Below are 20,344 nucleotides of genomic sequence, written 5' to 3'. Positions count from 1 at the left end.
TAGCCACTCTCAAATTTCAAACTGTATTCCTTCTACTCCCTCTGCCAAAGATGCCATATCTAAGTATCAAAAATCACGGCTACATCTATGGCACATTGAACATCCCCGTGATATACTAATTATCCAAACACATTACAATCCTCTCATTAAGATATCGATAACCAAATAACTTAATAACTGTACCCAAAACCCCCATGATGCGGCGAAGGATAGCTATAAAGGCTCGGAGGTCTTCCCGTATCACTACTAACATCGCTATCATAATGAGCCGGACGACAATGATGTTCATGTCCACGACTCCGATGTCTCCCATGATGTACGCTTCTCTTATCGTAGATTCTTCTTACAGATGGTGCATACATAGAGCTTCTACTTGAGTCAGAATCCGAATCCGAGTGATAAGAAGCCAGACTTCCATGACCATCTCGCACATATTCGCGATGACGATGGTGCACCCTTGGTTTTTTCTCAGGAGGTGGATCATTATCAGCTTCATTTCTCTCTCGATAGTTACCCACAAAATCGCTATCGGTGACAATACTTTCTTCGTCTACTTTTCTTTCTGGCGCGTAAGGATTTTCGGGATTTTCGTCTTTGATACGATGCTTCTTGTCGTCTCGTTTGGTTGGATATCGGTTTCGTTTTACTAGTCTGTTTATTGCTTCCCTTGCTTCCTTGGCTGCCTTTTCAGCAGCTTCTGTTTCTGCTTTTTTCTTTCTAGACACCTCGTTCTGGAGTGTCATGGGCTCCGGTTGAATGATATTTTCATCGTGGTCAAACGGACCTTTTTGCCCATTCTTATCATCCTCCGGTACATACTGATTGATCCTGATTGCCGCTTTTTTGATAAGATTTTTACCCGTGCGTGCGACCTTCACCATCTTCGAAGACTGCCCCGGTTCCCTTTTCCGGTATGGGAAGTCCTCTGTATCGGGAAATGTTTTGGGGAGGAACAGATATCCTTCGAGCAATGCGGAACTTTCTGGCCATTCGATTATAGGATCGGGTTTACCATCGCGACCCATGTTTGTGCAGCATTTGGTGATAATTTGACTTATCCAGTAGAGATGCTTCTCTTTACACTTGGTGGGCCTTTTGTTTTCTACTTCGGCGACGATTTCTTTGAAGCGATGGTAGTGGTCACCTTTACGGATACGACCCTGTGAAGATCGGAAGTTAGTAATCTTCTACAAAGAAGTAGCATAATAGAGGAGGAAAACAGAATTCAAAGCGACGATTTGAAGTGTAGAGACGCCATTAAGACTGCATCCAAGTGAGGCTTAAGGTTTGGAAGTTGGATGTATGGGAGTGTGAGAAACTTACAATCTGCACAGCGCGGCCTGGTAGGTTTCGATGATGACGTCGAATGATCGCTGTCGGCTCAGTTGAGCGGGAGAAATATTGAAAATGATTATATTTATGCCTGACTGCTCTTCGTATCCCCTTTTTAGGTGTGATGTCTAATGTGAGAGCTTGAAATATGACGTTAGAGAGAATTTCGCATGCATTTCCCCACAAAACGTAATGGGTTCGAGCCATAATTAAGAAAAATCTTACTAAAACAGGGGAATCGATAGAAATTGAGCCTTGGCGATAGGAGATCCGTGTTTCTCAAGTGTGATTAAAGAAAGTTACGAGTCTGTAAGACCACGAAAGGTAGAACTGCAAGAATGTGTGCTAGATTGCTAGGGAAAAAGATGTTTTGGTAGGCACCTAGTGGCAAGGTTCTTATTATGTTTGGCCAAAAACAATATGTCGTACAACGACATGTAGGTCGAGTATCCTTGTTTGATTCGACCGTAGAGAAATTTTCACCCAAGGATTATTTTCACCCGGAGAAAAAAGAAACCAATAAATTGCGATACTATGTCATATAGATTGCTGAATAAACCTCATTACCAGGTGGCGTGGAAAACTTTTCCTGGTTCGACCTGATGAGTGACCGCTCAGTACGGGGAAAGCTTTTGACATGTAATCCAAGGGAAAACCAACATAATATCAAAACTCTACAATCAGATCGGACAAGAGACGATGATCTCAAAATTGGTTGAGGCAGTTGCCAGGACCTTGAGTGTTAGACAAAAGAGAAACTGTAGATGCCTGGACTCCGGGTTACAATCGGCAATAATCAACTAACTACGACCACTGGTTCCTTCTGGTTTAGAATCGAGATATGGGAAGACTTAAAGCACCTCGATTATGGCGAGAGAATTTAAGAAATCCAACAATCTCCAAATAGGACCTCTTCCGCACTAGAAAGGTGCCAATGTCGTGCAACCCGAAACTCCTAGGATTAAAGACAGATCATTCGATTCCTATCTATGGAGCGAAAAGTAGAGGCAAAATAAAGTACGCAAAATAAAGTACGCAAATTGTTCAGCAAAGCTTTAAAGTCATAGTGAAAGTAAAAGGTTCATAAGAGAATGTATTAAAATGATGAAATTCCAGTGAACGAGCGAATGTTCTACCAATCACACCACGACAGCAAGCCTGTTGCTGCAACTGAGCTCCAAGACACCTCCAACGCCGCCAAATATCCCATGTTATTTTCCTCTGCCTATGATCCGCAACACCCAAACTCCGCTTGCCAAATGACAAATCAAGCCAAACTTCCCAATCTTCTAGTCACATCGCCATCCCAGGAGCCTGTAATCGACTCGCGCTTATCCAGTCAAAGCTACGGTTGTCGTATATTGGCGAGCAGCATTGATCTACCCGCATTGAGGCATTCTGTAATTGTGTAGACATCGAAAGGGGATTGGGTCTCTGCAAGACTCCCCTAGCAAACAGTGATTCTACCACACTATTGGTCCATTCTTGATAATGGCGAAGAGAATTTGCGGGGTCGATTTTCGGTGGTCCTGCAGTGATGGAATTGCAGATGGCGCGAATTTGCGAGTATTGAGATACCGATACCGTGCCGATGAATCTGCTGGCATTGTTCGGACGTTTGATATCTTTGTGGGAATGGATCATGCCGTTTTGCATGTCGCCGACTACTTGATAGAGATGACCGCAGTCGCTTCCTTGTTCATCAGTCTGAACGAAGATACCTCGTGAGATACCAAGGAAGTCAACCATGTAGACATTGTAAGACATTTTGGATTTAAGTTGCGAGTATAATTGTGAATATAATGCGATGTTAAACGCTGAGGCTAATGACGACAATGAGATAAGTGCTGGTACAGATGAGAATGTCATTGAATACAGCTGAAGGACAGTACGAGTCTCTCATATATAATTGCACATAAGATTGAACTGCTTCTTTACAGGTAGCATTGTGGTTAGTACTTCTAATCCTAGCAAAGGCAGTCAAGTCTATCTAGAGGTCCCAATCCTGGCGCGAATTCTCAAGGGGTGGTACAGACGGTCGAAATGCCAAGGAGGTACTACCTCCAAATCACTTACCTAAAAAAGGGCATGGTATTCGACGATCAAATAGATCTTCTCTAAAAATAGGCGCCGACATCTTGTAAGCAAGAGGTCGCCCCATAAATCACATGATTTGAAGCCAATCGAGGTGCTTTGATGAGGTCGCGAAATTACTTCAGCGAGTCGAAGACAAAGATAGGATTCTAATATCAGCAATTGATTGAGTTGCCTCGCCAGATTGACCAACTAGTCTTCTGTGTGCTGGTAGAGACTACGCATGAGCTCGTTTGCTGAGCAGTAGGAACTCCCATATTTTGATTACAGGGTAGAAGCCGAGAAGACTTGAAAATGAACTACTCTTTCAACATCCTATAAACTATTATATTTCTGCGCTATGTAGCTGTGAACTTGCAAGTGTTGTAGAGTATTGAAAGTTGGAAAAAGATAATTCAAAGGGAAAAAAGGTGTAACTCATTTGACTACAGAATTTGCTGTCCTAGCATGTCATCAAGTAAAGAGAGTCCCGTTCGAGGTCTAGAGCGGTCGCAGAAGAATGGATGTTTCGTGAAATATGCAGGCTGTAACGATGCACGCATAGTCTTTCTTGGACCAGCAGATACTAAGAAGTTATATGCCGGCCTTCTCTTCTACATATTAATGGCGAAGGATGAGACAATGTGTTTCGGCTTGCTTGGCAGATGGGTACCCGTGGTTGATACAAGGCAATAAGCCTGTTGTGAATTGGATGAGGTGAGAAGTATTATCAAGGTGATGATCAACACAAGGCAAAGGCATTCTTCCTGCATGCTTTGATAAGTGAACAAGTGACTCGAGACTTGATAGGCTAAAAGAAATGGCTTGGATTATGAGAAAGGCTACAAAGTGTTTCAAAAGAACGTGGAATAAGGTTTATAATGGAAACGAGCCTCAAAATCCAGATTCTAATCGACTGCTCGAAATAGTACCGGAGACAAGGCTGCGGCCTTGTCCCGATAGGAGACCTATATCAGATCGAATTCATCGAACTGATTGCAGACGCTGAAAGTGGGAGGCTTTCATGTGGCGATGATGTTGGTGGTTTGTAAAGAGTGGCAAATCATAGAAATTACACAGACCCATTCAACAATGCTTGATGAACAGATTATGGTTACACTGTAAGAAGTGTTAGAAGAATGAAATAAAGTCTTATGGTTTCACCCAGTATGCAAATTGCAGTAGTTAATGCTTGACCGTCATCAAGTCGAAAAGCTTGAGTGGGCGTTCTTCACATCGAAAAGGTGGCTATATTTAACGCCAGGATGCCGCCATCTTACTCCAACTGCAGTCTTTAAGACTCGAGCAATTTCCCTCTGGATGGATGTCGGTTTTATCTATAGGAATGGCCCTCGAGGTCGAGAATGTTCGATGATTCAATTGTGACAGTCTGTCTTGTCTTGCAAAAGAACTCTGGCAATGGAAGGTCTCGGGAAGAAGTGATGAAGGGTCTGTCTAGGTCACGTGGAAGTATTAAAATTCGTCTTTATTTTTCTCTTCTTTTGGGGAGTTCTCGAAGAATACTCTTTTCTATGATTATTGGTAACTTGGTTTCTTATAGTTCTGAATGTACCTATCTACCTGGTATGCTATGGTATGGGTCTGGATATGGATACAATAAACGTGATACGACGCTTATGGCTTGGCTGGGCAAACATAGAAGTAGGTACTCATCTCCAAACTCAGATGATACTTCTGCTGCTACACACACCGCTTCGATACACATGTACGGATTTCAAGATAATAATAAGTACAATTAATATGAGTTATGTGGACTAGGAGATTAGAAGTCCTCATTTCTCAATAATCCTTTCATCTGATCCATATTCATGATTGGGCCATGGAGTGAGACGAACAAGCGCGTGTGATTCCAATGCGACAGAAAAATACATACCGAGGTGGAGCGCCAAATTCTTAAAAAGGAAATCTGGAGTTTCACTTGGTATAGACTGCCACGAGGTTATTGGTGAGTGAGTCAAGACTCAAGACTCAAGAGACTGGCAAAGATTCACATGCGAAAGATGCATAGGAATGATTGACTTATATCTAATGCCGATATGTCATTCAAATGCCAGAAGCATTCATTCATCACATATCCTTTCGCAATTGTGATTATATCTTGTATCGTATTGTACCATTTTCCAGCATTTGATCTTTGCCTAGGTAACTATTCTTATTCTATTATCATTGAGTCACTTTATTCGGTGTCGAACGCCATTTTCATCGTCATAAGAATCTCTTTACAGTCTCAAATCATCACCAAAGCCATTTTCCACAAAATACGGATTGTTGGGCGACATCGCACCCGAACGTGCTTTGCAGATAGCGCGATTCTTTCTGTGCAGCGGTCTCTTAACACAGCGAATCCAATCTTTGGATTTGTATTGATTATATCCACTATTACATGGAAAAGTAAAGACATTTTCTAATCAACTGCAAGTGGGTATTGGCAAGAAATAATTGGACAATCGGCTTGGGCAAAGTTCCTCCCCAGGGTTTCTCGATAGTGCGAAATATATTGAAATTTAACCCAAAGATTTCCGCGAAATCTTCTTCCTTTCTTGAACCGATCATCCATCTTGGAGCAAGTGCTATAGCACAAGTTTCTCTAGAATCAAGTCATCCCTCGTGTGACCAATTTAGATCTTCAACTTCTCTCGCCGTTCTCATCGTCAACAAAAGCTCAAGATACCTACGAAGTACGCTAAGATAGGAAGAGAGTGGAGTGGGGTTGAGGTCAACTCGTGCGGAGCAAGAGGCATTAACAAGAGCTAGGAGGGGCATGGGCTTTATTGATTGCCAACGAACATCCAATCTCATTTACACCGAATCTTAGAAATTGTTCTGGATCAATCTTCCATCGCTGCACTAGGCGATTTTAGTACCGGCTCAACAAACCAAGCGCTGGAAGAAGATCTAACGAACTATCTAAGAACTCCAAGGTTCAAATCTATCGAGTAGTGGGCTTGGTACATACACTTAGAGGAAAGCCACCGGGGAAATTTAAGACTTTACTTACATCATTCTTTGGGTAATATTTGGAGAACCATTGGGGTACTACCCGTGGTTCTTCCATATGCGTACATCTACTTGACGTACCCACCGCACGAAATTGAGCGTTTACTTCCAAATCCACAGAAACTCCGCTCCCAGGAATTCTTCAAAAGATTTTAAACCAATCTAGCGAGCATATCTAGCAATAGATGGTTCTTAAATTGCAATCTACGAGAAGATTGAGAAATACAAGACGGCTATACACCCCGAGCGAAATCAAGAAGTCACGATTCGCACTTGCACCAAATCGTCATTACAATTTCGATCCAACCTCGCTTCAATCTCAGACATGTCTTCCAGACCCCATCGGAACCTGTCCCCCTTGACTACCAACTGGAGCAATAGGAGTCATTCAAGTATAAGCTTTGATGCTTCAGTCTTTTATTCAGCACTAGCACACCCGACACCAATCGAGCTCAAGCAACAAATTCCTCAATCACCTTCATCCCGTGCTCCTCCACACACCATATCTTCTCCTCGAGAATTCTGCCCTACCAAGATGAACCGTCAAGACTCAGGCTACGCAGAAAATGTTTCCTACATACCCAGTCACATGCGAACGTCATCACGACCTAGCTCAAAATCCTCCTCTCACAACCCTCGGCCCTCATTGAATGCGTCCCGAAAATCATCTTCGCGTTCAAAGGATTCCTCTAGCACCTCCTCCTCAGCCTCCAGTGCAACCAGTCGGTCAACACCCAAACGCTGTCCAAAATCTCCCCGTGCGTCCACTTCCCACTCACGCCCCAATGTCTCCAGGCACCACCACAGCCAAACATTATCAACGCCACCACAATACCAATATTTCCACTTTCCATCACTCTCCGATGACCTACCCCAAGAAACATCCAACCCAACTTCAACTATCGCTCCACCCCCACCAGCTACAATCCATTACTGGACCTCGGACCAAACCCGAAGATTAGAGTACGCAGCCATTGACGCAGCAAGTAAAGGAATTCGGGGATTGGTAACACGATGTATACCCGATTGTTTCTTGCCCGCCGATAAAAGAGGAGGTAGATTTTGTCAAGAGGATATGCGAGAAGGAGATGATGACGCCGGGAGCGTGAGGAGATATCGACTAGTCATGGAAGATGAGGTTGAGAATGAGATGAAAGGGGAAAGGGTCAAGGAGAGAGCCCAGTCAGTAAAGGAACACAGAAGGAGGTGGAGTTCTTTTATTAGACGTTGAGCCGGAGAGGAGATTGTGTTTTCCTGTGGGATTGCATTCATGGAGCGACAGGAGCACTGGGCTACATTGTTATAGTTCGCTATCTTTCATTTGTTGTTGATACCCCCTTATATAAGGATGACTTTTTTGAGCTTTGTGGCGATTTTTTGATGTTGCATATTGGGATTGATTTGAAATCTTGGGAGTTGGTTGAGGGCAGAGATATAAAGAGAAGATCACAGCATTCATACCTATGGAAGAATTGTATTTTCGGTGTCTAGGAGAATACATGGTCCCAAGAGCATACGAGAACAGTTGGGACAATTGTAATACATACCTAGGTATTATTGCTGGGAAGATACAAGATTGTAGTATTCCCTGAGGAGATGAGAGAATAGTAATATTAAAATTTTCACAAGGATCAAATTCCAACAATTTCATATTCAAAGATCATACTGCAGGCACAATTTCATTTACAATAAGAGCACAATATCTTGCCAGTAATAAAAGGAGGTGCTTATTGAAAATATGACTATTCCTGTTCCCAATCAAAAATGATCTCCATCGACGCTTTCTCTGCCTTCATAGAAAGTATTGAAGGACGCTGATCTCTTGTACAAACCATATCCCATCCTGAACTCCATGCTTAGAAACCGATATATGTCCACATCTATAGCTCATGACCTTCTGAAAGTAATCTTGCAATCATGACATACGTGAAAATCACTCCACCAGCGATCCAGTATTTATGTGTCTGTAACCAACTTCTTCCCTCTCTGCCGCCTTCTACCACAGCCCCCACAACAGCTTGACTACCTCCTGGTCTTTTCATCGCAATTCCGCTGCAGTCCCTGCCTTTCTCCTCCTCATCTTTCTTTTCCTCATTTCCAGTCACAATATCGACACCCCTCTCTTTCATCCACTTCCAGTTCTCCTTATCCAACTCCTCCCATTCACTTCTAAACTTTGCGCCTCCGTCTCCGGCCTTGATATTGCCTTTCTGTGTTCCGTCTTTCTTGTAACTTCCTCCTCCGGTGCTATTCCACCATCTCGTCCTACTCGCAGCCCATCTTCTTTCCGATTTAGATGCGTTTACCGAACCCGTTGTCATTTCTTCACTTGTCATGAAACTCAATAGACCTATCAATATTGTACTTACTTCCCACGCGGGATTAAAACTCTTAGGGTGGAAATCGCTGATCGAGAGACAAAGACGAGTGGAGGGTTGGAAACGCCCGGATGGCGTGTGCATTTTGATCGAGGGAGGCGCAAATGGATAGTTGGGAGGGAACAGAAGGGTACCCCAGTATTGTCCACCATGGTAGGGAGTATCGGGAGGTCCAGTGAGAATGTAATGCCATTCGAGGATATTGGATTCGGAGGGATGGGCCTCGATGTATGGAGGAGGGTTTTCGGATATGGTCTTGTATTCACGGGTCAACTGTATCAGAATGTGTTAATATAATATCAAACAGATAAAGCGTTGATTTACGTACCCGTTTGTTGGCAGCTCGACTTGCCATTGTATCGTCGCACTTGAAACTTTGAGGACGTTCGGAGGTTTGACGCAAGGTTTTTGGGTATGGCTGACGGATGATTTTCTTTGGCTAGGATATGAAATCCAATCAGAACCAAAATGTTGTTTTGACTTGTCGAAAAATCAATTAGAATGTGCGAGTTGTAGGTTGTGTTGTTCGTAACAGAAGATTCACATGGAATGCTTTGGGCTTTGTTAAGAATATAACTCTATGTGGGAGAAGAAACAGGCCGGTGGTCAAGCCCTTCAATAATCCAAATGTTCCATTCCAATTTATAGACAATGGAAGTTGAAATAATTTTTATACTTGAATATTGTTCATGGTTTTTTTAATGCTATTAACTTTTGAGATTTTATTGTTACTTGATTAATTATCAGTTAGAATTTAATAGAGTGATTAATTCTGGCCTCTTTTTCTCCTATAAATAGGACCTATAAATAGGAAGATTCAATAAGTTAATGGAAGTGCAATAGGCCTATTATTAGTCTCTCGCTTAGTCATCGACAATGTTTGAACCAAAGCCTGCCCCGCTGTGTGAATGAGACCCGGAGAGGAGAACTTGGAATAGTTCTGGGTATACTTGTAAGATATGGCTTCACCAAATGGGCCAAAGGGGGCTGTGAGTTTTATTTCTACTGTTTGGAACATATCAGCAAGGTTAAGTTGCTAATCTATTCTGTTGCAGCTTGTCGAGAGTCTCCTAAAAACCGATCCGAAATCACAAGAAGAGCTTGAGAAAGCTATAGCAGAGAAGCATATGGGATATGCTTTAGAGGCTGCACAGAGAAACGGAGAGCTGGTACGTACATCTAGTAGCTTCGGGAAATTTTGAATTCATGGGCTCACAGAATAGATTGGCAACAATTCCACAAAACCGGTCACGATCTCCTCGATTAGACTCCTTGGCCCCTCGCACACAAGGAGGTCATTCCTCGACGGAATCTTCGACCCTCTGCTTAGCGCAAACAGAGATGGGCCATATACATTGTCGGAAGCATTGCAGGAACTCAGTACAGCTACAAATAAACTCCGTCGACATGGTACGATACTCCCCACCGGGGCCTAAGCAGCATTATACTTATTCGTCTTAGGCATTTTCCACGATGATATCTCGATGTTCATTGATAAACCTGACCCTACTGACCCCTCTTCCACTCCTTCCGATATCGATATATACATTCGTGCACGAGAGCGAGGTGTCATTACATTGAAAACTGGCACTGATCTTGGCAATGCCGAAGGCTCAGCCTATGGAAATGCACAATGGCGTAACATATTTGGGGGTGCCGAGACTTTGAATGTCAATGCTGCTACTGGTACTCGAACTCGTTCTGCCTATCAAGCTACATTCGAGGCTCCAATTTTGAGTGATCCCGATAAAAGGGTAGCTGTGGATGTTTTATCGAGCGCGACTAGTAAGCCCTGGGCAAGTCACGAAGAAGTCCTCAAGGGCGGTGGTATAAAATATAGTTGGGCTTCAGGCGGTGGCAGCACACATCAAATTGGATACAGTGGAGTGTGGAGACAAGTGACGGGATTGGCTGGAAATGCGTCACCTACGGTACGCAACGATGCAGGAGATACAGTCAAGAGCAGTATCTCACATATCTGGCTTAAAGACGAACGGAATCACCCTATACTACCAAACCAAGGATACCTTCTAAAGTCAACATCTGAAATTGCAGGTTGGGGACCACTAAAAGGAGACGTGGGATTCTGGAAATCGGAAGTCGAATCTAGTGGGGTTGTCAAAGTTCCTGGGATCCCTGGTGCAAGCTTGACCGCTGGTATCAGAGGTGGAATGTTGTATCCGCTAGGCGTTGGATTCGGCGCTGCACCCAAGCCATCACGCATAAACGATAGATTTCAACTTGGGGGGCCAACGGATGTTCGTGGATTCAAGATTGGTGGTCTGGGGCCTCGGGACAGACAAGATGCGGTTGGAGGTGATATCTACGCAGCTTCGTCTATAAACCTTCTTCTTCCATTTCCCCGCCTCGACGTGTCAACCCCACTGCGCTTACAGTTATTCGCTAATGCCGGCCGTCTCCTTGCACTTAAAGGCTCAGAACAGAATACAAGTAAGAGCGTATATGGCACAGTCGCAGAACTCGGTAAGGAGACCCCAAGCTTGGCGGTCGGAATAGGAATGGTGTATGCACACCCCGTGGCACGATTTGAATTAAACTTCGGTCTACCCATCGTTGTTAGGAAGGGAGAGGAAACCAGAAAAGGTCTCCAATTCGGAGTAGGCATCAACTTTCTATGATTTATGAAGTTTCGCGGAGTAGGAGTAGACGAGGCAGGGCATATACCATAAAAAGGCGAAAAAGGAGCTTGGATTGTACAAATGTACAGTATGCTACATACCAATAGCTTTAGCAAGCTAACTGGGTAGAAAATAGGAAGACAATCACGACTTTAGATCGGTTTACTGTGCTTTTTTGTTGTGGGGCCCCCATAGTGTCTGTGTTTTAGCTGTTGTCCCGGGTGCTGCCGCCGCCACGTTGCTTTGAAAATCCCTGCCATTCAAGAATTGATAGTGGGACCCCGATTACACAATTCGAGTTCTTCGAATACAAAGAAAAGCTTTCCACTCATCGATGTTTTTTTTCGATCATTGGCATTTCCAAAAATTATTGTGAGGAACGCCAACCTTTAGAAGCTCAAAATTGTCGGAACCTTTTGAAAGTCTTAAACATACTTCATTTTTGACGATGGCTTCAGTTGCGAAATTCGGCTCCGCTCTAGAGTCTTCCTCCTATCAAAGTCCCGATGGCGGTTCTGCTTACGCACCTCTTCGTAAGAGAGCGATCGAGGAAGCCATCGCAATGGGATACAATCCGGCAACCATGGTTGAATGTGGAGTGACTTGGGCCGATGACCACGATCCGTTCCAGCACGTGAAGAACGCAGCTTACGTGCATTATGTGAATCAATGCGCATTTCGCGAATTCCAATCATTCGAACCGTATTTGGGCAAAGAAAAATTTCAGGATATGCTCAAGGTCCGCGGCGTTGGACCTGTTGTCAAGAACTATACGGTTAATTTCAAAAGGCCTGTGAAGTTCCCTGATTCGGTATGAGTTTGTTGTGTGAGATGCTGTTGAATTTGGGCTCACGAAATGTACTAGCTTGTTGTCGCGAATCATATCACTGAGGTTTTCCCAGATCGTTACTTTGGTATTACCTCCGTTTGGTCTTTGAACCAGCAAGTTATTGTTGCGGATTTCAAAATATGCATAGTGTTTTTGGATTATGACAGAGGTGTACCAGCGAATCTGCTGGAACTTGGCGGCGCGTACAAGGATTTATATGAAGCTCTGAAGCAACGATTAGAAATGGAAGCGAAAATAGCTTTAACGTGGGAGAAGGAGCATCCCAAGAGAACGAAAGCCAAGCTGTAATTCAATCTCGATATAGAGAGATTCGTGGACGAATGTGGCAGTGTTCGTTCTAGGCTAATGCAACCCTCGAACATTATATTTCACATGGGTATTCGTCAATGAAGAGAAGGAGATGATGGCACGCAAAGTATTTCCAATGGCCATTCTTTTGATTCAAATCTGTCGGACCGCAGCTCACAAGTCAGTCTATCACCTGACCGAATTCCACATAAAAGAGAGCCAGTTAAAGCCGCGGCATCTCATAGTCGATTTATTATTACGCCAAATTACCCTGGTATTGGCCCCTCTTCCACAAATCTTCCGTCCACTGGATCTTGATTCGGACCTCCAAGCTCGAAAACCATCACCAATTATCACGATTAGGCTGTGACTCAAGAGCACCCTCTGCAGCGAGGTCAGAGTTTTCCTCAATTCCTTTTCTCATGTAAGCTTTGCAGTGAAATGATGCTTAGCAGGTAGCTTACTGGGGCTAATGGCCATAGCTATGGCCGTGCCAATAAGAGAAACTGCGAGGAGGAAAGTTTGGAAACGCATGACGAAGAAAGTATACGTCGGTTTTCGAGGTTCGAGGTTCGGCTGACGCTTCAAGGAGGTACCTTGATGCTGTAAGATCTTCTTGCCGAGGAGGAAAGACTATGCTTTAATTCTAGCGAAGCATTTTACTTGGCAGCTCTCTAGATATGTATCTTGAATATAGCAATGCCATGTAACTTTGAAAAGCGATATCTTAATTGTGTATCTGATTTGTATACCAACTGATCATCTGAAGTATAACATTGTATTCGTACTCTCACAATGATAGGGCTTCGCAAGGATGTACAGATTCAACCCTAATCTCATTGCGCGTTGCTATTCGACAGAGAACGAAATCCTAATGACGAGGTGGTACAATTTAAGCACGCGTACTTGTCTAGTCGCCATTGTTCATGCCGACTGTAAACTTTCGAGTGCCATATCGATATATCGAAGCATATACAGTTGTGCAGAGCTCCGGATATTATGTGGTGAAAGATGCGATGAAGTGACCTTTGTGTGCAGTTAGTATATGTACGAAAAGACTCTGTATGACCGGTACAGTTCCACGAGTTCAGCCTTAACCAGCTCTTATCATCTGCTACACCCCCACTCTGTATCTCGATCGTGTCCAAATCTCCTCTTCACATCTGATCCATTCTCTCAACTTTCGTTATGATCCCTAATACGTTTGAAGGTACTAGGGGATTGCTCTCTGAGGAAAAGGGCCAAGGTGATGACGATAGAAACTGTCCTCATTGCGGAAATGCATCTCCCAAGTTAGGACCTTCAGGGAGATTGCGATCATGGACCATGTTGATCATGATATACGGCATTGTTGCAGCATTTATTCTGATTGGCATGGCTACATTGCTTTCCTCGAGCCGAAGTAGCTTCCTCAAACTGCCAGAGATGAAATCGAGTCATCGTCCATCATTGTGGAGTATTTACTGTTTGCTTCTCAAAAAGTCACCTTGTTCTAACAGACCTTCAGCTCCTTTTGTAGATGGGATTCGGTACGAAATTGAAACGGCTCCATCTGATCTTTGGGCGAATAATCTTTACATGGGAGAGCCATGCGATGAGTCAGAACAGGCATGGAATAATCTTATACATCGTTAGTAGACTCGATTATAACATAAAGTGTACCTTCAAATACTCATTGTCTCTAGCAAACCGAGGACATGGTGTTAGACTTTATCGTGAGGAAGCTGCGAGGCTAGATATTAACAAGAGTATACTTTTACAAGACGACAACTTTGCGGTCATTCTTACCGTTCATCATAATCTGCACTGTTTGGTATGGGCTCCTTTTTACTGGCAATGGGATGATTAAATGCTTACTACTTGACGCCACCCTTTAGAGACGACTCCGACAGTCCTTTTTCCCAGAACATTACTATGCCAATTGGACGGACGAAGATCGAGCAGATGATAGACATCATCAATGTAGGTTGAACTTAATTCATATTCCGTTACAGCAAGAAAACTAACTAGCTTCAGTACATTGTCTCGAATCCCTTCGTTCATCTATGATCTGTCAACCGGATCTAGCACCTCTCCCCTACTATTGGTCTGGTAATATAAGACATGATATGAACGCAAGTCCGCAATCCAAACGTGAATGTGTTAATTGGGATCTATTTTCCGAATACTTGAAGGGAAGAAGCTACAAAAGGTCCGAGATGATTCATGATTAGTTTTGGGGATTGTGTTATATTTTCAGTTCGGCTCATGTATGGGAGTTAGTTGATTAGCATTTTTAGTGTTAGTAACAAGATGTCTATTCAATGCATCTACATGACTGTGATAATCTATCTTCATGATACTCTTTGAGAATTAGATATTGACTTGAATAGAGCCGGTGCTACTCCATTGGCAAATCGGAAGCGCTCAGTAAAATATGTCGATTAACGAGTCTTGGCCAAGTCATCCGCACGTCTGTCAAACACAAAGACAAAGCTTGAATATTCGGAAGAGAAAAGGTGTACAAGTCAGTCGCACCAACCAAGCTTATTAGTGTTACACTGTGTCCCATTGATTAGCCTTACGGCGAGCAAAACGAGTTTTTACCGTCCCACAAGATGCACTACATGTCCATGAAAACTAATCCGGCATACACGACCCGTCTCCACCGCTTTATTAAGCTTTCATATCGGGGCCATTCGTTGTGATAGCATTTCTGGCACTACCACTCTTACCCGTTGTGGTTGCCGAACACAATCGCTCTGACTCCAATGGAATGATAGCATGTGCTACCATTTCGAACGTTCCGTTCAAGATATGTGGATCTTGAGAGATATTTGGCACCTATCATCCTGTATCTAATCATATTATGATGTGCTTTTGTAACACTAAACATACATAAAGTTCCTAGGTATTTACGAGAATGCCTCGTAGGAAAACCAGTCATACCCTAAGGCATATTTGAGTTTTCCACGGGTACTTCAACTGGATTTCCACAACAATTTCCCCTGTGATTTTGAGTCTTCCATGGGCTTGAATCTATCAAACTGTGGCTTTTGTTTTTGAGATTACTCCCCGTGTTTAAACTTTTTACTTGTTAAAATGGCAGCCGGGCCTCAACGTACACCGTGTACAGACTCCCCTTGCGATGTACATGATACAAGTGCGGAGGAGATTTCACTTCATCCTTCAAACGGTGATGGTTTCCATTCTTTGGAAAAGGAAAAGCAGACCACGGAGCCACTCGTGAATGAGCATGATCTCAACAATGATGATCCATCGCTCTCACATTGGTCAATTGATCCCCAAAATCCTATAAACTGGTCTTCGATGCGCAAATGGACGACGATAATTCTTCTCGTAGTCACAAACTTTATAGCGTAGGGCTTATCCATGATATGATATTCCAGCCCCCTAAACTAGCAGCTAACTATTACAGGTCAACATGTACCTCAGCGTTCGAGCCGGCGCTCCCCTCTATAATGGCTGGTTTTCACTCTACCAACGGTTCAATCGCCTCTCTCACCATATCTATCTACACCATAGGCTACTGTCTCGGACCTCTTCTCGTCGCCCCTATAAGTGAACTATACGGACATGTGACTGTACTATATCCTGGATACATCGGCTTTATGCTAGCTCTAGCTGTCTGTGGTTCGAGCAGAAGTCTTCCTTTATTTGTAATCTTCCGTGCTATTATGGGTCTTGCGGCTATCACCTTCGTACTCATGGGTCCTGCGATCGTGGCAGATCTTATTCCCAGGGAACAAAGAGGATTGGCATTGAGTATTATGTCTACGGGGCCTGTTGTTGTATGTATAGTTTTGATATGATTACGACATGCTTTCTTTCTAACTACTTATAGGGTCCAACAATTGGTCAGTTTTTATTCATGGCTCATAGTTTGGTCAAAAGACTCATCTGAGTAGGTCCTATTATCGGTGGTTATATTGTGGAAAACATCAGTTGGAGATGGATTTTCTACTCAACGTTGATCTCTGCAAGTAACCCCAGATATATCACTTTAGATATCTAACAGTTTAGCAGTTTGCTGTTTTGTTCTCTCTCTCTCTGGTCATTCTCAAAGAGACTTATGAACCAGTAGTCTTGAATCGAAAGCAAAATAAGGAGGGGAAAGGCTTACCAATAGGTCAAAAGATCACAAACCCAAAAACTCCTCGAGAAGCTCTGCAAGCAGCTTGGACTCGTCCCTTCAAAATGCTCTTCCTCTCACCTATAGTTCCCTTTGTAGGCTTCTACAGCGCCCTAAGCAACGCCTACGGAATGGTATGTTTCGCGACCCTCGGCACGGTCTTTCAAGATAACTACTCTTTTACACCCGGTCAAAGCGGTTTAGCATATCTCGGTCTCATGTTCGGCTTCTTCTTCTGCCAACTAACCTTTGCCCGATTTTCTGACCGTTATATGCTCAAGATGGAAGCGAAAAATAACGACAAGCGCCCAGAATATCGTCTGCCACCCATGTTCATCGGTGCATTTCTCCTCCCCATCGGGTTTCTCTGGTACGGATGGTCTCTTGAATATCACACCCATTGGATTGTCCCTATTCTTGGAAGTTCAGTTATTGCGATTGGTATCCTATTTAGCTATCTGCCAGTACAGATGTATCTTGTAGATACCTATACTATCTATGCCGCGAGCGCTACTGGAGCATGCACCATCATCCGTTCGATCTGTTCAACTTTGATCCCGTTGAGTGCTAATCCTCTATATGATCATTTGGGGTATGGATGGGGTAATAGTGTTTTGGCATTGATTGCGATAGGATTTGTGCCAATTGCTTTGCTAATATTAAGATATGGGGAGCGAATTAGAACGAATCCACGCTTTCAATCGAAGCTCTGATATGGAATTCTGAGAGGTGTTAGGGAACAATGGTTGAATAATTATGATTTATTCAGAAGAGCTCACAATGCGAAGAAATTTTGGGGGTCCATTTATTTTCAAAGAGTTGAACAAGCAGCATGGCGGAACTTACTCAGATAGTTGGGTGGAATTTATGTGAAGTAATCCCTACACAAGCGAGTTAGTACACTTCTGGCTACTTTGAAATCTTTATTCTAGGAAAGAATTAATTAAGATGCCAAAAGAGAAGCTAGAAGTTGTGAAAGTTTACCTAGGTGCCAGTAACTTTTAGCTATCTCAATAATCGTTCACAAACTCCTGAAGAAGCACTGTTTATTCGTCCGTGAGCCACCAAGGACCCAGGAGTAATACTTTCAGTAACTAAGAGAAATCTTACAATCCAAACTTCTGCTTGTATTCATCCTTCATACCCTTCAAGTCCGATGCAAGACAAGGTTCCACCAAGTCAGCCCACCATCCTTTTCGATGCGATCTCAAGCCGACCTCATGAAGCAAAGCATCCGTATACCAAACAAGCTCGAAGAAAAAGCATTCTCCCTTCTGACCGTGGCTAGGATATCTTCGTTTCGAAAAAGCCCCTATGTACGCAACTTCTTCTACCATTTGTTCCAATGGAGGTAGCTTTATGTTACCGTCGAAATATGCTGTTGCCCAGATAGCCTGTGTTTCGGCGGCTCGGAAAGAATTAGAAATATCTATAGCCCCTAGAAACACGATTGAATCATCTCCAAGTGATGCGATACCTTTGTATAGTCTTTGTTCTGTTGTATCAGGGAAAGCGCGATTTATGTGCGGAGGAGGGGTTTCAAGGAGTGGAAATTCAGCGATCACTCGACGATCTGCATTCTCATAGAGCTGCTTCCATAAAGATCTTTCTTCAGTACTCTCCTTTGGCTCAAAGTGAGGAAGGCCGAGATGTTGAGCTTGTTCATCGCTAAAACACTGTTGTTGGGGATCCCAGCCCGTTCCCAACAATACCTCATCTGCTACAAGTTGCTTGCCATTGTCTAAAGTTATGATGCTGTCTTTGTAAGAAACAACGTCGTTCCGGTAGACTTGAACATTCTGAGATATCGTTTCCCAAAAGTCATCGTGCTGTACAAGTCCTACAGGTCCAGTACACCAAAATGCACTAATGATGTCAGTATTATTTTCCCGCATAACTGGGGCAGACTCACGAAGAACTAAAGTCAAGGAGCTCAAATCCCTGTAACGATCCTGGTCTGCTGCCATATCCTGCTATATTACGACAATATTGATCAACATTCTTGATTCTCTTAATCATGTAGTTTATTCCAATGCGGGTTCCATAAAGCAAGGTACGAATCATAGAAAACCACCAAGTTTTTGGCATAAACGGAGATGGACTAAACAGTGCTCTGAGCCTAGTTGCCGAACTTTCGACCGAATTCTTGTAGCGCCCATGGCCAGGAGCGGGAAACAGTAGAGCTGGGCCCTCACCACTTGCTCTGATAATCCATTTGACGTTCTGACCTTTCTTGACCAACTCATAGACCATATCTGCAGCGGACTTGCCACCGCCAAGAACTGCAAAGAATAGTATACCGCTGGCCCAAGGTAATGGCTGCTGTGATAGTTCCCCAAAAGCTTTGTGATGACGAACAAATTCCATACTCGATTCCCAATCAACTGAAGGTATCCTAGGATGCGAAGTACGACCAGTAGCAACAACAAGCTTGCGACATGTATAGGAAATCGGCGGTTGACTTAGACGCTTTTGTTTGAGATAGCTTGCAAGTTCCGTTATGACTTCCCATTTATCATACACTTTATTGGCCTCGACAGCTTTGTGGTAGAACTTTATCCTAGAAAAGAGAGTTTTCCCGTTGTATATATGATTATGCGCATACTCCTCGAGATATTTGGTGACATACTTTGCTTCGAATGTATCATGATATAAAGGCGCATCTTCGGGAACAGTAAAAGGAACATCGGAGAATCCAGACATTCGGCGGCCACTTTGGCACCAGAAATTATCGTACGATCGTCCTTGAGAGTACACACTAAAGTCAGTCTATATAATTGAAAACATGATAGGGAAGGAAACAGCTAGAAAGTAAACAACACTTACTTTGACTCCAAACGCCACCAAGACATCCATCTTCTTCAATAATAACAAGTTCTGCTTCTGGGTGAATATCAAGGTAGAATCTAGCAAAGGCCAAGCCACTTAGGCCTTTGTGACATCATATAAAAGTCAGCGATTCGTAAATGAGACGGAACAGGTAAACTATTCCATAGAGGAGAAGATAACGTAGTTCATACCGCAGCCAATGACAACAATATCGAATTCAGGCATATTTGCAAATGTCCGACAAGATGATTTTTGGTGCTTTGTATTCGATATTCGATACTATGTTGTGTTGTGTTTTGGGTGTAGTAGAACACCGAGAAATTGAGAAGAGTGAAATCACGGCTCAATAAATCATTTCGAGTATGAATAGATGATATAGATAACTAACCCTATCAATCGTACATGCCTCTTTTGGCATAAACCATGTGAGGGATACGATACATTACACAAACACAAACACGGCAGGAACGAAGTTAGTACGTAAATGGTTGTTGTGTGATCGTATCATCTCCCACTAATCTACCTAGTGTATCCATCCCTCTCTGGTTTGACTTGCTCAAGATACTTCCATTGGTATCTCTCGTATGAAGTTTATCGCCCAATAGCGAGTCGAATATGTTGTCGGTTTTCCATGTCGGCGAATTCGAACTTAATTCTGAAGGATGTCAGATGTGTGAGATTAGAAACTAGGCGAACTCTATTCAACCATCAAGCACTTCAATCAGCTGCCATCTAGGTCATCTAGATGCTAGAATAAACAAGATGTACTACCCTTACTTACCCTTGAATTCCCAAAATAACAAGA

General features: G+C 43.3%; 10 protein-coding genes across 10 annotated transcripts; 5 read left to right on the top strand and 5 right to left on the bottom strand.

Moving 5' to 3' along the window:
* Positions 1 to 170: 170 nt before the first annotated feature.
* On the bottom strand, positions 171 to 1,539 carry EAF01_000095 (uncharacterized protein; the record flags this gene model as incomplete). Its single annotated transcript, XM_038908345.1, has 2 exons — positions 171 to 1,160; positions 1,324 to 1,539. 2 exons carry the CDS (start codon positions 1,537 to 1,539, stop codon positions 171 to 173), a joined length of 1,206 nt encoding a protein of 401 aa, XP_038775251.1.
* A 1,086-nt stretch (positions 1,540 to 2,625) lies between these two features.
* EAF01_000094 (uncharacterized protein) lies at positions 2,626 to 3,099 on the bottom strand (the record flags this gene model as incomplete). The annotated part of the gene is made up of 1 exon (XM_038908344.1): positions 2,626 to 3,099. The coding sequence occupies one exon, from the start codon at positions 3,097 to 3,099 to the stop codon at positions 2,626 to 2,628; it is 474 nt and encodes a 157-aa protein (XP_038775250.1).
* A 3,649-nt stretch (positions 3,100 to 6,748) lies between these two features.
* Positions 6,749 to 7,654, top strand: EAF01_000093 (uncharacterized protein; the record flags this gene model as incomplete). Its single annotated transcript, XM_038908343.1, has 1 exon — positions 6,749 to 7,654. The coding sequence occupies one exon, from the start codon at positions 6,749 to 6,751 to the stop codon at positions 7,652 to 7,654; it is 906 nt and encodes a 301-aa protein (XP_038775249.1).
* A 649-nt stretch (positions 7,655 to 8,303) lies between these two features.
* EAF01_000092 (uncharacterized protein) lies at positions 8,304 to 9,156 on the bottom strand (the record flags this gene model as incomplete). The annotated part of the gene is made up of 2 exons (XM_038908342.1): positions 8,304 to 9,074; positions 9,130 to 9,156. 2 exons carry the CDS (start codon positions 9,154 to 9,156, stop codon positions 8,304 to 8,306), a joined length of 798 nt encoding a protein of 265 aa, XP_038775248.1.
* Positions 9,157 to 9,738: 582 nt separating this feature from the next.
* On the top strand, positions 9,739 to 11,440 carry EAF01_000091 (uncharacterized protein; the record flags this gene model as incomplete). Its single annotated transcript, XM_038908341.1, has 4 exons — positions 9,739 to 9,790; positions 9,857 to 9,970; positions 10,025 to 10,211; positions 10,263 to 11,440. The coding sequence occupies exons 1-4, from the start codon at positions 9,761 to 9,763 to the stop codon at positions 11,438 to 11,440; spliced, it is 1,509 nt and encodes a 502-aa protein (XP_038775247.1). The 5' UTR covers positions 9,739 to 9,760.
* A 448-nt stretch (positions 11,441 to 11,888) lies between these two features.
* Positions 11,889 to 12,578, top strand: EAF01_000090 (uncharacterized protein; the record flags this gene model as incomplete). Its single annotated transcript, XM_038908340.1, has 2 exons — positions 11,889 to 12,251; positions 12,306 to 12,578. The coding sequence occupies 2 exons, from the start codon at positions 11,889 to 11,891 to the stop codon at positions 12,576 to 12,578; spliced, it is 636 nt and encodes a 211-aa protein (XP_038775246.1).
* A 343-nt stretch (positions 12,579 to 12,921) lies between these two features.
* Positions 12,922 to 13,112, bottom strand: EAF01_000089 (uncharacterized protein; the record flags this gene model as incomplete). The annotated part of the gene is made up of 2 exons (XM_038908339.1): positions 12,922 to 12,992; positions 13,043 to 13,112. The coding sequence occupies 2 exons, from the start codon at positions 13,110 to 13,112 to the stop codon at positions 12,922 to 12,924; spliced, it is 141 nt and encodes a 46-aa protein (XP_038775245.1).
* A 654-nt stretch (positions 13,113 to 13,766) lies between these two features.
* Positions 13,767 to 14,791, top strand: EAF01_000088 (uncharacterized protein; the record flags this gene model as incomplete). The annotated part of the gene is made up of 5 exons (XM_038908338.1): positions 13,767 to 14,034; positions 14,086 to 14,208; positions 14,264 to 14,391; positions 14,456 to 14,540; positions 14,595 to 14,791. 5 exons carry the CDS (start codon positions 13,767 to 13,769, stop codon positions 14,789 to 14,791), a joined length of 801 nt encoding a protein of 266 aa, XP_038775244.1.
* Positions 14,792 to 15,659: 868 nt separating this feature from the next.
* EAF01_000087 (uncharacterized protein) lies at positions 15,660 to 17,423 on the top strand (the record flags this gene model as incomplete). Its single annotated transcript, XM_038908337.1, has 5 exons — positions 15,660 to 15,937; positions 15,997 to 16,369; positions 16,423 to 16,435; positions 16,487 to 16,557; positions 16,605 to 17,423. The coding sequence occupies 5 exons, from the start codon at positions 15,660 to 15,662 to the stop codon at positions 17,421 to 17,423; spliced, it is 1,554 nt and encodes a 517-aa protein (XP_038775243.1).
* A 393-nt stretch (positions 17,424 to 17,816) lies between these two features.
* EAF01_000086 (uncharacterized protein) lies at positions 17,817 to 19,764 on the bottom strand (the record flags this gene model as incomplete). The annotated part of the gene is made up of 4 exons (XM_038908336.1): positions 17,817 to 18,576; positions 18,623 to 19,454; positions 19,537 to 19,641; positions 19,731 to 19,764. 4 exons carry the CDS (start codon positions 19,762 to 19,764, stop codon positions 17,817 to 17,819), a joined length of 1,731 nt encoding a protein of 576 aa, XP_038775242.1.
* Positions 19,765 to 20,344: the final 580 nt, after the last annotated feature.

The sequence above is a fragment of the Botrytis porri genome (assembly GCF_014898465.1).
Source record: "Botrytis porri strain MUCL 3234 chromosome Unknown BPOR_001, whole genome shotgun sequence".
Classification (NCBI taxonomy): Eukaryota; Fungi; Ascomycota; class Leotiomycetes; order Helotiales; family Sclerotiniaceae; genus Botrytis; species Botrytis porri.
This window is presented reverse-complemented; position numbering and strand designations above follow the sequence as displayed.